The 16,193-nt window shown below is 41.4% G+C and overlaps 1 protein-coding gene across 13 annotated transcripts in view; it reads left to right on the top strand.

Annotated features, from left to right (window-relative positions):
* The window catches only part of LOC119647229, a 233,758-nt gene that overhangs the window by 205,907 nt on the left and 11,658 nt on the right, over window positions 1-16,193 (top strand). For 11 of the 13 annotated variants that reach the window (XM_038048074.1, XM_038048075.1, XM_038048073.1 and 8 more), the window contains 3 exons: window positions 5,637-7,672; window positions 7,728-8,398; window positions 11,474-12,179. In XM_038048074.1, the coding sequence (XP_037904002.1) occupies window positions 5,693-7,672; window positions 7,728-8,398; window positions 11,474-12,179 (3,357 nt within the window). In that variant the 5' untranslated portion in view covers window positions 5,637-5,692. The remainder of the gene's footprint in view (window positions 1-5,636; window positions 7,673-7,727; window positions 8,399-11,473; window positions 12,180-16,193) is intronic. The other 2 variants (XM_038048078.1, XM_038048079.1) reach the window with 2 other exon arrangements.

Below are 16,193 nucleotides of genomic sequence, written 5' to 3'. Positions count from 1 at the left end.
CAAAGTTCATCTATGTGAAATATCTTGTTCTGAACCTGATTCACAGCGAGAGTACGCAGCCGGCCTCTCCATTGCAAAATCTGCATATTGAGCCTTCATTGTAAATCCTTATCGTAGGCAAATGTTTGCATAGAGGTCAGTAATCGATTATTAGATCTATCAGTATACTCATTCTAAGTTCATGTAATTTCAGGGTTTCGACCGTTAATCCACGTATAAGCAACCGCCGTTTCCCATTGAACTGGCTGCTTGAGTTCATAGCTTCATATACTTCTCACAAATAAAGCTGATTCCAGGTGCACGCTCCGTCCCGCAAACAGGGTTTGCTACTCTTTCTTGCAACTTCATCACCCCTCTCATCGCCATCCACTTCCTTCCTAGTATCCATTTCAACGTTATCCCGTTTTTGACAGCTACGTTTTTTAAGTTTGGCTGCCATTTCCACGCTAGTTTGAATCTGCTTTCTTCTTTTAATACTTATAGTCAGGCAGCTGAGAATATGGATTTCAGCACGTTGTAAATTCTTTCTGACACATAGATTTATGGCATACACCTCCGCCTAAAAAAACGGTGGTATGGCGACCTATGGGCTGTGACATGCCGTGCCGCTTTACTCCATTAATCTCAGTTCCCTTTGGAATCGTGGCAGCATTTCAGTGACATAAAATTGATGCCACCTTTCATGCTCTGGTTTGGAATTCCGCTGGTGATTTTGCTACATCCGAGTACCACTTGCTTTGCAAACTCGCTCTCCCTTTAATACGAGATCCAAGAGTGGCAATTGCAGCACTATACATGTTCTGAGTTTGCATCACGATGTCAAATTACCTCCTTAGTTCCCATGTGCTATTACCTTTCCATTCACCAGCTCAAATTTCTGGATAAGCACTAGGTCCAGACCTTCAGCTTTAATTAAGCCGTTAATTGCTTCCGTCCTAGCTCTATTATTTGAAGGGTTATCTGAATTACCTTCAAAGCTAGCCAGCCGTTTGCCTATGTTCTTGAAGATTAGCTGAGGAATATTAACCGCTTCAAAGGGATTACATTCCACCTGCTCTTAATATCCTCTTTCTGAGTCTTCAACTTGGGGAATAGTTTTTCTGGACAGTCAGTATCCAGGATATCTGTATTTGGTATCCAGACCATGGCTTTTGATTTCAATAATTTCCATGGCCTTGTTAAACCCTTCCTTCTTTATCTTTAGCCTTTGTTCCGTTTACAAGCGAGGTCGGCTCGTCGTGATCGGTTGCGTCATTTTGTTCTCCTTTGGAGTCTGATCTGGATGCAGTCGCGAGTCTTTCAAATCACCATTCAGCGTATCACACCGGCCTAGTGGTCGATTAGCATCGGCTTCGATGTTCAGAGCAATCTTGGCAAGTGAATTCTCATTAGCGTGAATTACGTTACCATACTACCGAAGACGCCTCTCTCCCAATTTTTCCATGATCGGTGCAACTCAATATCGGTCGCGGATATCTTCATTTCGGATGAGATCAAGGTCGTGTCACACCACTAGTCCAACGCAACACATTACCGCAAGACGCTGTCCATTGTCTTTCATTGTCAGAGCCATAGAGACGACAGAGCGGAGGACACTGCGTTAAATTTTAGATTTAAGACATTCGTTGAAAGGTCGATCACAAAGAACATCAGTTTCGGAAAGCCACTTCATCCTGGTTGCACTAATGCGTGAAGCAATTTCATTGCGCAGTTTTCCAGTGGCTGATAGCATTGACTCGAGATATTTAAGTCATTCAGTTCTGGGCAGATCACTGATAGTGATTGTGCCCGTTTCATGTTGATTGGTCGTCAAAAATTCTGTTTTATTCAGATTCAATCCGAGACCATGTTGCATGAGGCTATCATTCTGCATAAAGCAGTGCGCTGGACGTTGGATATCCCGTGTGGCAATTTTCGTAACAAGAATAAAGAAGACCGGTGAGATGGTGCTTTCTTCACGAACACCGGCGGAGACACGAAGACGTTTTGAACACCCGCAACGCTTTAAACTTTCCTCTTCGGATCATGGTAGAGCAATTTAACCCAGCGAACGATCTCTTCTGGTACTAGCTGCTGCCGTAGAGCTTTCCAGATAAGTTCGTATAGGACATGGTCAAAGACCTTCTGTAGATCCAGAAATGCAATGTGAAGAGGGCGATGCTTTTCGCGGTGTTTTTCGATGAATAACCACGCAACGTGTATTGCGTCAGTAGTTCCGCAGTTTTTTATAAATGCGGCTTGATTCACGATTTTTTCAACGATGTCATGAGCACGGTTGTCAAGAATAGGTTCAAAAATCTTCATGGTATAGAAGAGCAACCGGATCGGACGCCAATTTGAACATTCTGTTGGACTATCTTATCTCGTTTGTTGAGCCGCTTACCAGACTTGGTTCTGCAATTCTTCGACATTCGATTATTTCTTCCTTTTTTCTCACGAAATTGTCACCGTTAAATACGCGGCGAGCCATTGCGTTCCTCTTGTTTTTTTTTGTGGCTTGATTCGCAACCTTTTATGGCTTGATTCGCAACCTTCCCAACCTCTTGAATGACACCATTATCAAATGACCAGTGCCGTGGGCTGTAGGCAATTTTTAGTCCACTATTTTGCACAGGCTGTCATCAAAACTCCTTTGTACAAATAGTTACTCGTGAATTGCGGTCCTGTAGGGGGTTTGCATCTCCGCAACTCAGAGAAAATAGCCCTTACACCATCTCGCTTTGTTTGTCGCTCAGATTTTCGCTTTCAGATTAGCTAGCACTTCCCTGTAGATTCTCCCAGGTGTTGTTCATCCACCACTGGAACATTGTTGCTCCTCGGTCGTTTGATAGGAGGACTGGATATGGCAGCTGGCTACGTTTTGATTAAAATGTTTGCCTCTTTCGCGTGATCCAAACGAAGTTGCACCTAAGAATTTGTTTGCAAAGTTTGTATTTCCGCTGCTTCTTATTGTGATTTCACCTCGCCCTAAGCTGCGCATGGGGTTACGATGTCTCCGTTTCCCTCGGCGTTCGGATGTTTACTTTACCCGGCCCTCAAGCCCATTTCTTCGTGTTGCTGTTTGAGTTTTTAAGGTGTTGTGCAAATCAAAATTTTATTAAAATTAGTTTACTATCTGTCACAAGATCAAAACTATGAACCCCCAAGCGTGTAACGAGAAACATCAGTTTAAATTGTACATAAGTACAGTTGCGCACTCAAATGTTTTGACATAAAAATACACAAAACCTTTCATAATTGGAGCGCCGAACTTCCAGTCGGTCCCCCCTAGTGCAGTAGTTCCACAATATGAGAAGATGTAAGGCACTTGAGATTACTGACCCAAAATAAATTCTGGTAACTTCAACGCTTGGGTTTCAGAATGACAAGATTCAATAACGAGGACTAGGGATCGAATCCGACGGGTATACTTTAGTACCCCGTTGTTGAGTAGAAAAATTTGCCTGGTGAGCGAGCATTACATCTACAGATGCCATCAGGTCATCTCTCTCGACATGGGAAACGGAAGAAGTGACAACTGAATGTGATCTTGAAGCAAAAATCAAACAAAACAATTGATGGAAGGGAACAGGAGGGAACGGTCCAAGGAAGGGAGCAGCGATGGAAACGGTAGGCCAGCTCTATCCATGTATAACTGTAGCATCCGACCCTAAAATGCTTCGAGGGCGTTTACATCGCAACAGAAAACAAAACTGACCTAACGCAGCACCAAAAACCACATGGCGTAACCTCTTCCTTATCTGCTTTTCAGATTCTAAGGGGAAAATGTCGGACAGTAGGATACATGTACAGCAGGTTTCACATGTTCATCGAGCAAACGGGTGGTCTCTTAGAGTAGTATCAGTTCTATGATAGTAAGTTGAAATAATAGCAATGGTTGTGAATCGGCCGCGATGGTTGTCGGTAAGTGCTGCGCATAGTAACGTTAGATGTCAGAGTTGTTTTTAGTTTAGCCAACTGGTTCCGCACTGGAATCCTTGCTATGTTCAATGCTTGGCTTCCGTGTGATGGAGGACGCAATGTTGATCAGTTTTGTAGACGTCGGGCGGCGATTGTTGAAAGATACTCATTCGTAATCGTAGAAAAAACAATATTATCTATATGTTGGTTGACAATCACGACAGCATCTCAAAAGCGAACTCTAAACCTCTACCAGAGAGGGAACCCAAATCTGTCTAAAGAGACTCTGAGCTTCCGAAAAGTTAGTAGCAGTAAAGGAGGTGGTAACAACGGTAAGATAAAATCCATAAACTGATTACGGGACACTGTGGTTATGCAAAATATTTGCGTCGCCTTCGGATGAGTCAAGTCTTCCGACTATTCCGAATGTAACGCCACACCGGAAGATTCAGACCACATTATGATTTTCTGCCCGTGTTAGCACGACATTTTTAATGTACACATCGAACGCCACAACCTCGTTAAGAAGACGCTATCCAAAAGAAAATTGAAAGACTAGACCAAGCCATTGGACGCAGGCGAATGAGTGGCGTTTGTGGGTGAGAATCCCATACACTGGATCAACCTGACGCAGTAGCGGCTTTTTAAGATTACCATCTACTTATCAGAATCTGCCTAGAGCGAATTTTTCATAGCTAGTGTCTGGTGGGAGTCATGCGATAAGGCAACGGAATTCTAGTATTTACAGCCGTTGCAAATAATGCCTGCACCCTCATCCACAAATTAACATAGGCCTGCAATTATACCAAATTCATATCTAATGTTAACTATTACATACCTCCACGATTTGAAGGTTATTTCATATATGTATATCCAATTTACCGGAGATCCCTTCTGATGTCTCCGATAATTTCATATTGAAGTTAAGATACACTTGTGTACCCCTTTTTGTGACCGACTGCAAATATGAATATACACGTCATATGTAGGTGCCAAGGAGCAAGGAGCCTTCAAATATGTGAGTAACGTCAAATTTTCTTGCTGACAATCCCGAACATTTGCTTTTGATATTCCGCACGTATATTGCACAAATTAGCGATATCATGGTCTCAGCAGAATGATGTTTGGGCTAAACACATAAGATAGTGTACTGCGCATTCCAAATTTTCCGTAAAGGTGCTTATGCTCTACGCATAGACCCTTGATTCAAATATAACAAATATATATACATAGCATATGATGGCTCCTGATATGTGTAGCTTAATGGTTAATTTTGGTGAAGATGACCTAACCCATCTAAATTGCATGAATAAATGAACCCTCCCTGAGGAGACAAATTTCTCTTTTTTCCAGAAAGTTCCACTTTCAAAAAAGGCTTAGAAGCTACTCAGAATTACAAAAACCTACTGGGTACTTGAAATCCCAATTAGGGCGAGGGGCACTGTGCCAGGAAGCCCACTGTATTACTGAACGACAGATAACAAACTATTGCCTTCGCCAAGGGGAAAAATAAAACTTGCTTCATGTCATCGTAAAGATCGTAGTTTGCCATCTGCAAAACCTATCAAAAACTTCAATTGTTTAATCCATGTCCCATCGAATTTTGCCATTCATAATCAAGTAGTTGTTGAAGAAACACCATTAACTTTCAAATAGTTTCTTAGAAATATAAGAGAAATCTTATTAGCTCTGAAATTTTTAAAAACATTTCTTCTATTTCTACTATACATTCCCAGATCAAAAATTTACCGGCAATTGTTATAAACAATAAAATCAAGCAACCGCGCTCAACATGGAGGTTCCATCGATGGTGCAGCGTTCCGGCAATACTCTCATCGTTCGGAGCGTCGTAAGCGGCAATCCATTGTTTGTGGATTCAGGAAACGGGAATCTTTTGAAAACATCCCCGACGTCCTCTCAGAATGCAAATGTCGCAGATACCAATGCCTACAATCGAGCATCGCGACTAGATTATGATGCCGAAGCGAGTCCGCCGAATGTAATCGATGAATTTGATAATCCCATGGCATCGTCAGAAACAAAAGACGAAGGACTGCCACAATGTAAAATCAAAAGGAATTATTCGTGCAGCACATGTTCATTTTTCACGCAAAATCCACGTCTCTTCTTAACGCATTTGAGAGATTCCCACGGTGAGAAAATAGTAATTAATGAGTGTGAACTGTGCTTGTACGCCTCTAGACATTATCAGAAACTGGTGCGACATATGAGGATGGTGCATGGATCAACGGAAGGAATCGAACAACATTCCCAAGCGAGAAAACGCCAATCCGGCAGGGATCATCGCAAAAGGAAAAATGAGTCAGACAGCATCCATCCCCAATCGACTCCAGCATCACCACAAATATTAAATGCCGTCGAGAAGTTCGAAGAGCCCATTACGATACCAGACGAAACTCCACAGAACCGGCTTTTGAAGTGCAGCATCTGCGAGTTCACCACCTTGTATAGAGCCCAGCTGGTCGACCATGAGCAAGATGAACATTACAAGACCAAGTTCTTCCGTTGTGAAAAATGCAGCTACGTGACCCATATCAAAGCGCGTTTCAGCAAACACGTGAAATATCACTCCATGCCAATGATAAAATGTGTTACTTGTGATTTTAGAACGCCATATAAGTGGAACTTGGACCGGCATATGAAAAATCACGGCGGTACAGGACCTTACAAATGTGCAGCTTGCAATTTCACTGCTGACATCAAGCAAAGCCTGACGGTCCACGAAATGAATCACCACGTGCCACCCGTGGGCCATGCAGCGGGAATGAGTTTAGCTCGTCGAAAGAACAAAGTTGGTGCAACAGACATTCCCGAAGAACTTCTAAGCGAGAACGGCGATCTCTCCGATCCTTATAATAACAACAACAACCTCGTCGACAGTTACGAAGAGCCGTATGATAAAAAATTCAAAATGGAAGAGGACGACCAACCCACAGATTTATCACAGAAATCATCAATGGAAAGTCTCAAAAAACAAGCTCGCCCTATTCCAAATTTAATTCCCATTCAAGCAGCAAACAATGCCTTAAATCTGACCAAAACTTTCTACGAAATGCTGCACAAAAGTTCAGTGGCGAACAGTTTTCAGTCTTTTTTAGCGGAAAACGGGGAAATAACAGTGGAAAAGGTTGAGCCCCCACAATTGTCGCCCTCTTCCAGTGCGTCATCTGGAAACAGTAAGAAAAAATCTACATTTTTCGAGCAACTAAAGCAAAACGCAACATTGAATAAAAACGAGAGCTTGATTTGTGACTGTGGTCATATGTCCAAGTGCCTTTCTGAGTCGATTCTCCATCAGAAGTCACGTTGTCGAGAGGAGCATGACAAAGTTTCCAGTCCAAGTCCAATAAATCTGTCAGTAAACAGTGGGTCCACTCGATGTCAATTTTGTCGTCATCGATGCAAGTCTAGTGTTGATTTAATAGCTCACATGAAGATCTGTACCGACGCTGGGAATCCACGTCACGAATCTTCCGATTCATCTTCTGAATCCCATGAAAAAAATGATGACTTGAATGAAGACATTAATGAACGAGTATCCCCTCATGAAGGTAAGCATCCCATGGAGAATAGGGTTTTTGTTTGGAACAGTCTCCCGCAACGGATGGAAATGGAAAATCCTGACGATGGAGAAGACGAGAAGCCTTTGGATGGGAGCAACAAATCGACAGATTATCTCAGTGAAGACCAAAAGAAGGAGAACAGCGAAAATAGCTACTACGGTGTTGAGACTGCTCCAGGCTATGGAGAGGTAGGTTTTTATCTCGCAAATGATTTATCCAAGTAATTGAGACTAACTCTTTCAGGTAACCAAAAAGATGACACCGGAGGAAGAAGCCGCAAACTCTTCCTTGAAGAAAGTATACAAATGTCCACATTGCTCCTTTTGGGCGTCAACAGCCTCTCGTTTCCACGTCCATATTGTTGGTCATTTGAATAAAAAACCGTTTGAATGTTCTCTATGCAACTACCGCTCGAACTGGCGTTGGGATATAACAAAGCATATTCGACTCAAAACTATACGGGACCCAAATCACAAGAATGCAAAAGTTCTCATGAACGACGAGACAGGTCGTCGTAACTATACAAAGTACAATAAGTACATTACCTTGATGAAAGTTACCGAAGAGGATGGTGATCCAAAATTAATGAAATCGGGTGAGATGACACCGAACCAAGAAGCTTCGCTGTCATTTTTGAATGACTATAAACGCGAAGCAGTTGGAGACTACAATGGAGGTCATTCGGAAGCTGGTTCTTCTAAGAATATGTCTCCTTTGGATACGTCGCGAATAATTCCGATGCCATTCTTTCATAATTCCCTTCTTGGTTTGGCGTCTCAACAACATGAACAAACCAAGCGTAGTCCGCCGCCGTTGCTCAAAGCATCTGAAGATATATTGGCGCAGAATATTGATGTAAAGCCTGATGGATCTGATAAGAGAACGCTGTATAAATGCAGAAAGTGTAATTACAGGTAAGAATTCATGATAAAGTCTGTGGTCTAACATTTTTAAACAAACTTTTTCCGATTCAAATTGATTCATTCGCTAAATTTATTAACAAAAAGATAATGGTTGCGATAAAAATTGCAATTACTCCAGAGATATCATGCCGGATGCTTCTCAAAAACGTTACAGTCCAAATGAATAATAACTAATAACCAATAACCTCCATTGACTTGGTTCTATTTTGGGGTTGTTCGCGGGTTGTTCCATTATAGTTTTATTCTAGATACGCATTAACGCTGTCTTCAATGAGTCTACTTCAAAGTGTATCAAATCGGCCACTTCATTGGTATGAGGGGCAAATATATTTTTTCGAATGCTTTCGGCTCCGAAATGTGCGCCCCGAGAATTGTTAGCTTGTTATATGAGGCATTGTATTTTTGTGAGTATGGACCAATAGAATTTTCCTGGTAATGCAGATCTAGATCCATACCGCCATTGCAGAAATCTGTAAAAGGCTACTAATGTTTTTCGTAGCTGACCTCTTTTAAGGTTTTAAGGTTTGTGTAAAAGAAAACCTTAGTAAAGTTTGTTTACTGTATGTTCGCCTGTCTTATCTATTTTTTTTTAATGGCCACAAACTCCTAAGACTATGACTGCTGTGAAAATTAGCAAGGGAGCAGAGTACATCCGGCTCATATCTTCAGAGCTAGCCGTGGTATTCACGAAGAATAACAGCTTGTCCACTCTGCAACTACATATCTCTTTGAGGTCACTAAAGAATTGTTTACCTAGCGTCCGCAGCCTGGCTCTACCTAGAGCAAAGAAAGTGCCTGTTGGTTTCTATCTCCTCTCTGCAACTTCAGCAATGCAAATTGTAGGGTATGCCAAGTCTGGCGGTATAGTTCCCTATACCGTTGCAATCCTGTATGCATTTGCACACGTCTGGCCCAAAAGCTCTTGCGATCTTGCTACAAGCCGGCCAAATCCTTCTCCACCTGGTGCAGGTACTCAGCCTTCGCCATCTGAAGATATATACGATTGCCGAGAGTCGTGCTATTTCTATAACAAAGGAACCCAGGATGCACCTGAGTTTGTTAAGCGCGTTTGTGCACTGCTTCATCAGCCTGGAACATGTCGCCACTAAATACGCCGCCTCATTTCGGTCAGAATACTTATGTTATGTTGATCATGCCTCAGCTATCGACAGGCTGCCAGCGTCGGTAATATTTCCGCCTGGAATAAACTACTGAATCTTGAGAGACTGTACGACTTGATTGCACTGTATGTATCCGAGAAACTCCCCGCATCGGCTTCACAGTCCATATTTGATATATCGGTGAAGAATACGTATGTCATAACCTTGCACACCGGTTCGCCGGTTCTCTCTCTTTGGTTAGAAAGCGAACAGCAAAGTTCCTCTTGAAGCTCGGTTTGCTTGTAGCAGTAGTCCGTTGGGGATGCCCAGAGTTCACGAGATACTTTGTCTAGAGTTACTATGCCCGCCGTTCAGAAGATTCTCCGACGACATATACTGAATCATGAAAACGTCATTCTTCCGCCAGAATAGCAATTAGGATCATCTATGCTATCACACAGGTCGTTGTGTCGGATATTGTTCCGTTAATCTAACATGCTTGGAGAACACATCAGCGATATGTAGCTCCATTTTTTCTGCTGCTTACTTTTGTTTCCAGTGCATTTGCTCAGTTTGAGGTTCTGTATATTAGGATCGAGCTAACCACTTTTGACATAAGGAGGCCATGTCTCGGCCTTGGTTCACTGATATTTGGTAGCATCCTCGCTATCAGTGTTCTGTTGGTTCCTCTGGTTGCTCATTACGCTTAAATATTTCAGTGCAAGCGCAAGTGTTGTAATGTTAATCTTTAAGCATAATAAAGTACTAATTTCCGTCTTATGCTCTGCTGGCATAGACCAACAAGAACTTTCGCTAACTGTTCCATTCGAGGACGCGTGCAACAACTGCCACCATTGTTGTCCGTGAAACCAATGTACTCCATGCCAGTAAGAGATCTAGCGTCTGTACTCCGTTTACCATAATTATCCACAAGAGTGGATAAAGAACGGACTCTTGTGCAACGCTGCATGGTGTTCCATATGATGTCGGTCCTTCATTTAAATTGCAAAACAGAATCCTACGATTAAGAAGCCGACAATGGTACGAACGAGTGAATCCCAGTTTTTTACATCGCTTATAAAATAAGGCTGCAAGGAGTCAAAAAGCATAAAACTTAAAGGGAGACAGAACTAATTTTTGGAAACTACCCGACCTAAAAATCTGAAAATATTTAAGATGAGGAATCTAGGTTTTAAAAATCCATATCATTTCCTTTGTCAATTTTTTTAAATTCTGCAGAAAATCCTTTTTAGTTCATCCTAGAAAAACTTGATTGCCCTGCCATTAGAAAGATTAGGTGAGATTTTCGTCGCCATACATTCACTGAAAACAGGGATGCAGTCAAACTTGTAGCGTCGCAACTGCATGACGTCCTTTCGACCAAGTTTCGAATACGGAAGTTACAGATTCCAAACCTCATATTTCGGTATATGGATATTGCTGGTTTATGTACAACTTGTCAGTGGACTTCAATGTTTTTTTGAATTAATCAAAGTATTAGGAGAGCTGGGTGTTTTAGCCTCCCTAAAATATTCATTGCTCCTTTGAACACTGGGTTCTTTAATTGGTGTCGGTTGGACAATGCGATTTATATTTCTGGATTGTTCAGAAATGGGAAATATTGGCGATCATATTACAGAAATAGACAAGAATCGGGGTCAGCATCAATGAGCAAAAGTTTTATCGCATCCTATACGTCTATGAGCAGCTATGAAATTTATTTCTTCTCACAATTTTGGTTTACGAACATATTGCCGTGAAGTAGCAAGCAAGCGTCATTGGAAACATAAGCTTATTAAGACTCACAACCATAATAAGGAACCCAGGCTTAGTTGCGATAGTTTTTGGTAATTAATCAACTGTTTGAGATTTGATCAGCCTATTTTTCTTCAACTATACTATAGTTTAGGAAACCATAAACTTTGTACTTTCTAAATGAATCACTAAAATCTAAATATTTTTGCAGGAACGCGAATCGTGAAAGTGTACTTTCACACGTCAAACAGCATTACCAGGAGGCCGGTATTAATTTTCCTGCCGCCGCTCTATCCCCACACCTACAAGCAGCTGTAAATTCAAATGAGTATATGAAGAGTGTTTTAGCCGCAATGTGCCTTTCACAACAGCAGCATCAGCTAGCATCATTGGGTGATCCTGCCTCAATGCAGAATCCTCGATCCTTACTGGCAGCCGCTTTACCAACAACGTCTGGACCACAGGCACCACAAATTGGTAGCCACTCCGTTGCACCATCATCATCTCATCAAAGTTTAAATTTATTGTCATCATCAAGTCAACGATTGCAACATCAGCAACAGCAACAGTTACCCTTAACAGTTAACCATAGTAATAATAGTAGCAGTAATGTCAACATCCACCGCACTCTAAGCAGCAATAATCACAACAACAATTCAAATGTGGCTATTATACCAGCCTCAGCTATTGCTGGATCATCAACCAGTGCCACAATGATTGGAAATAATTGTCCAACATCTACCGCCATCACCAATAACCAGCATGGTTCCGCTCCGAATAATGAGCACGGTGAGGCGGAAGAGGCAAGTTCTGGGGTAGTAACTACTACTGGTTCGGGTGTGACCGGATGGCGAGGCCCAGCACCCTATCGTTGTGGCCATTGCCATCAGGTTTCAAACTGGAAGCATGTCATTCAGGTATTTTACTAACAAACCAACAATTCATTCATATTTACATATTTGAAACTTAGAATGCTGTTCAGCTCTTTGGATATTTTAGTGCTGGTCATAAGTAGGGTGAACTTACAAGGAAGCATGCAGATAATTTTGAAGATACCAGTTTTTGTGGGATATTTGGATTCAAAATTTTTCTACTTTCATTGAAGTGAATATGTCTGGGTTTTCCTGCATCTTCTCTTTCGGTGGCTACTTTAAAGGAAAATGGACTGAAATTGATCCTTCGACGGTTGATGGCTTTGCGTGGCACACCGATGTGCCTGCCTATGTTCCGTACGATATTCGGGTCCAATTTTAGCCAATTTGAATTTGAAAGGAACAATTTAAACTTCAAATTTTTTTAAAATTTGAGGTGGAATCCGATCTGCAATCGTTGGAATTGCAGATGAGCGTATATCGTTCTATTAAATTTAAAACTAGAAAAACGGTGAAACCTCCTTTGTACTTGTAACTCGAAAGTTGAAGAAAGTTTACCTCCAAGTGTCACACAAACAAGTATCGCATGTTAACCTCGTCTCAATTTTTGTATCGTTATGTACCAGAATCTGGCTTTTGTTCGTTGTGTTCGTTCGAATCCTTCATCACGATTTCTCCATAGGAAGCCATCTGTATTGTACGCTATCTACTTAAAATTATGAGTAACATAACTGAATTCTTAAGCAATTGAATATCTTATTTTGCTTTTACGGGACTTTTTCTTTAAATCTGGAATATCCATTTTTGCATAAATAAAAGAGCTGAACAGTGTTCAACATTTAAAAAAAAATTTATACAAATATCCATGAAATTCTCGCGTACTGACCATTTGCCCTGCTCGATCGGTAAATATTCATTCAATTTTTTTATAAACGTTTTTGGGAGTATTTTAATTCGGTCGTTACTGGTGGATTTCTTATTTTTAATTCCTCTTCATTATGGTACCAATCTTTACATGTTTATATGCATATAATTGTGGTGAAATGGGATTTTTCAATTATATCTATAATTCATTATTTCATCATATCAGCGGACCGTTCATTCTAAAATATATTCGGTGTGCTTTCATATATTGAAGGGATCTACTTCGAATGTTTGTTTACATCAAACTAAAATTTTAATTTTACTTATTATAATTTATTATAGTTATATAGCCCCTCTTAAAATGTGCATATCCAAATACGTAGATTTACTAGACCAAACTACGGAATCAAAGGATAAAATACAAAGAAAACTAAATCACAGCCAAAATTTACGTCTGAAAAGCCTTCTATCGTGTGCAACTATTTTAATTGATTGAAGGTGAATTTTTCAATTACAAGGTACGATGTTAATGCTCCATGGCCTAGAATTCTGACGATATTGACTGCGTTGGGCCTATACGAGGTGAATTGGTAAGACCCTCTTCCTCTTGCGTTGGATAAACTTTCTTGCTAAGCAAACTAAATAGGTCGTGTGGGTGAATATTGGGGCGCCATCAAAACTGTTTTTATTTTTCCCTCGGGTGAAGTTATTGGCCACGCCCTAAAAGAATATCATAAAATCTGGCTGGGTACGGTAACATGGAGTCGGATGGATGAACGTAAGAAATTAAGAACTCTTCTGGTGGCAGCAAGTGAAGGTAAACAGGAAATATCAGAGCTCCATTACCGTAACAAAATTCGAGAAGTGCATCGTGACAAAAAAAAATTACCATTATTCTGGCCAGTTATGCGGTCCTTATGTACTCAAAGAGGTCGATCAAACATCCCGGTTATTTGGGGTGGGCCCTTTTGAGAGTTTGATGGTACTTATAACTCAAGTGCCGTACCCATTAGTTGCGGTAGAGGTGTTAGATAAGCATCGCATTCACTGGTGTAGATGCTCAGCCTGTACTGTACAATACTGCGGTACCGGTCATAGCAGGGCTCTGATTGCTCTGATGCGAAGAGTCCCGTGGGATTATATCTATAGGGCAGGTACTCACGTTAAATCCTCCGGACTTTCGTTACGTTAGTTAGTGAAGCTGCCTTAAATAATAATCATTACGCCACCGTATACTGCATCACGAAAGATCTTGCCGGTGTTCATACTCACCCTTTTCGTCTTGTAAGGGTAGGTAGGCTTCTAATCTAAGAAAATGAGTAGCTTAACAGAAGGAAGAAGCCCATTACCACAATTGTATAACATCCGGTAAAGTACCTTTCGTTGATGATATAGTAAGCCATCATAACACGCGGAAGCATTCTACTTTTACAATCAAAACCAAAATTGGTATTGTCATCAATAAACTTAAAAGCCTTAAAGTCTTTCTATGGAACTCCTCCTTGTAGGACTTGCAATATTTGTGGTAACACCACAGAGCTATTAAGCGAGTGGAAGAATTTGATGATCATTAAGATGCGTTAAAACAGGTCTTGAGTGCGACAATTAGAGAGTGTTTGCGTGCCTCCTGCCATCGTACGAGTAAAAATAATAGTTAAAATAATCCTGGAACACATCAAGGAACGTATCGAAGCCTAATTGACAGGGTGTAGGATGGTTTTCGCTCAGGATGTTGTTTTGCTTTTTATCGATTTCTTTGTCTGACAAGTTACGTGTTATGGCGAGTTTTTCCAAGTTCAGTTTAAGCGCTAAGTCTGAGTTAAATTTGTCAAAGTCTGTTCGACTGAAATACTTGATAGTGGTTAAGACTCGCTTTTGCAGTGAAGTTGAAGTTCAACTGCAAAATGGTCAGACGTAGTTGATGGTGTTTTACAGGATTTGACTCGCTTAGTTTTGTCAAGCACTACGAGGTAGTCGAGGATAAACTGATTTACTCGGTCTTGTCCATTTTGGCAGGGTTTCTCCATTTATATTGAATGCCTTGCCGTAACAAGATCCGTCTACCATTGTTAGTTTTAACTATTGCTACCCCAGCAGAAGAATTTTACAGGTCCTCGATAGCGATCTTTTTAAAAAGATAGTGTTTTCGGACCAGGGTGACATCTATAGAATTGCTATTGTTCCGATGAATTTCACATAATGCTTGCTTTCAAGATGAGTCTCTGAAATACTGTACTGCTTTTATAATGCCGATTAAGAAATGCGCGGTGGCACTTAACTTCATGCGTTAAGAATAAAATCCCTCAGTTACTTCTTGAGTTTCGGCAGTTTCCCGTCTGGCTACCATTTCTTTATAAGCTGGCCATTCGCGATAGCTTTTCTGTAGAGACCGCGGATAATTATGGAATGAGTCCTAACAGGTGGACAGGTCCTTTTAGTTACTCTTTGATGAGCGAAAAAATGTTGGCGTGGTCACCTCTGAACTTAGTAAAAGTGCGGGTTTTTCACCTTGTATTTTTTAGGAACGCCATCAAGCCCTCTTGTCCTTCATCGATTTCAATAGCTTCGGATCATTCATGTTATATGCCGTAATTGGAAGAACTTTCTCCTTTTTAGGGCTTGGGGGCGCTGAAAGCAGATGAGGCACTGACACTTGGGAAACGCTTTTAGCACTCACCTGTTGTTTTTCATTTTGCCGGCGGCAGACGAAGTTCACGGTTCTTCTTGTAGCTCCTCGTTAGCGAACTAAAGGCGCATCTTTCCAGCTTTGGGTGCCTTTTTCGGTCCACTTGTCGGCTCCTCCCGCAATGGACGGTATGACGAATTCGCTATTTGACGCAGCTCGCGAGAGGAGGGAGGTCAACTAGTACTTCCGTCGTCTTCATCAGCGCTGCGGTGTGCAGTCCCTCGTTCATAGCGGGATATATTGTCGTCAGCATAGATTGTAGGGACCTCATGGTGCCCTTGAGTTCGTCGATTTTTTTTGGCAGTGGCTTGATTTGAGTGCGCTATTCCTCATTTTGCTGCAGCATAAGATCATACTTATTTCCTATTTCAGGTGAACTCACTGGACTCCGCGGAGTTTTGTTACGGTGAAACGAAATCATTGTCAGCTTCGTCCTCTTATGGTATGGGCAACTCCGAACCCACATCATCCTTGGAAACTTCATGTCGTTGCTTGATTCATTGCTGATT

This window comes from Hermetia illucens, chromosome 1, assembly GCF_905115235.1.
Source record: "Hermetia illucens chromosome 1, iHerIll2.2.curated.20191125, whole genome shotgun sequence".
Lineage (NCBI taxonomy): Eukaryota > Metazoa > Arthropoda > Insecta > Diptera > Stratiomyidae > Hermetia > Hermetia illucens.
The sequence above is the reverse complement of the archived record's forward strand: the minus strand, read 5'-3'. Positions and strand labels throughout refer to the sequence as shown.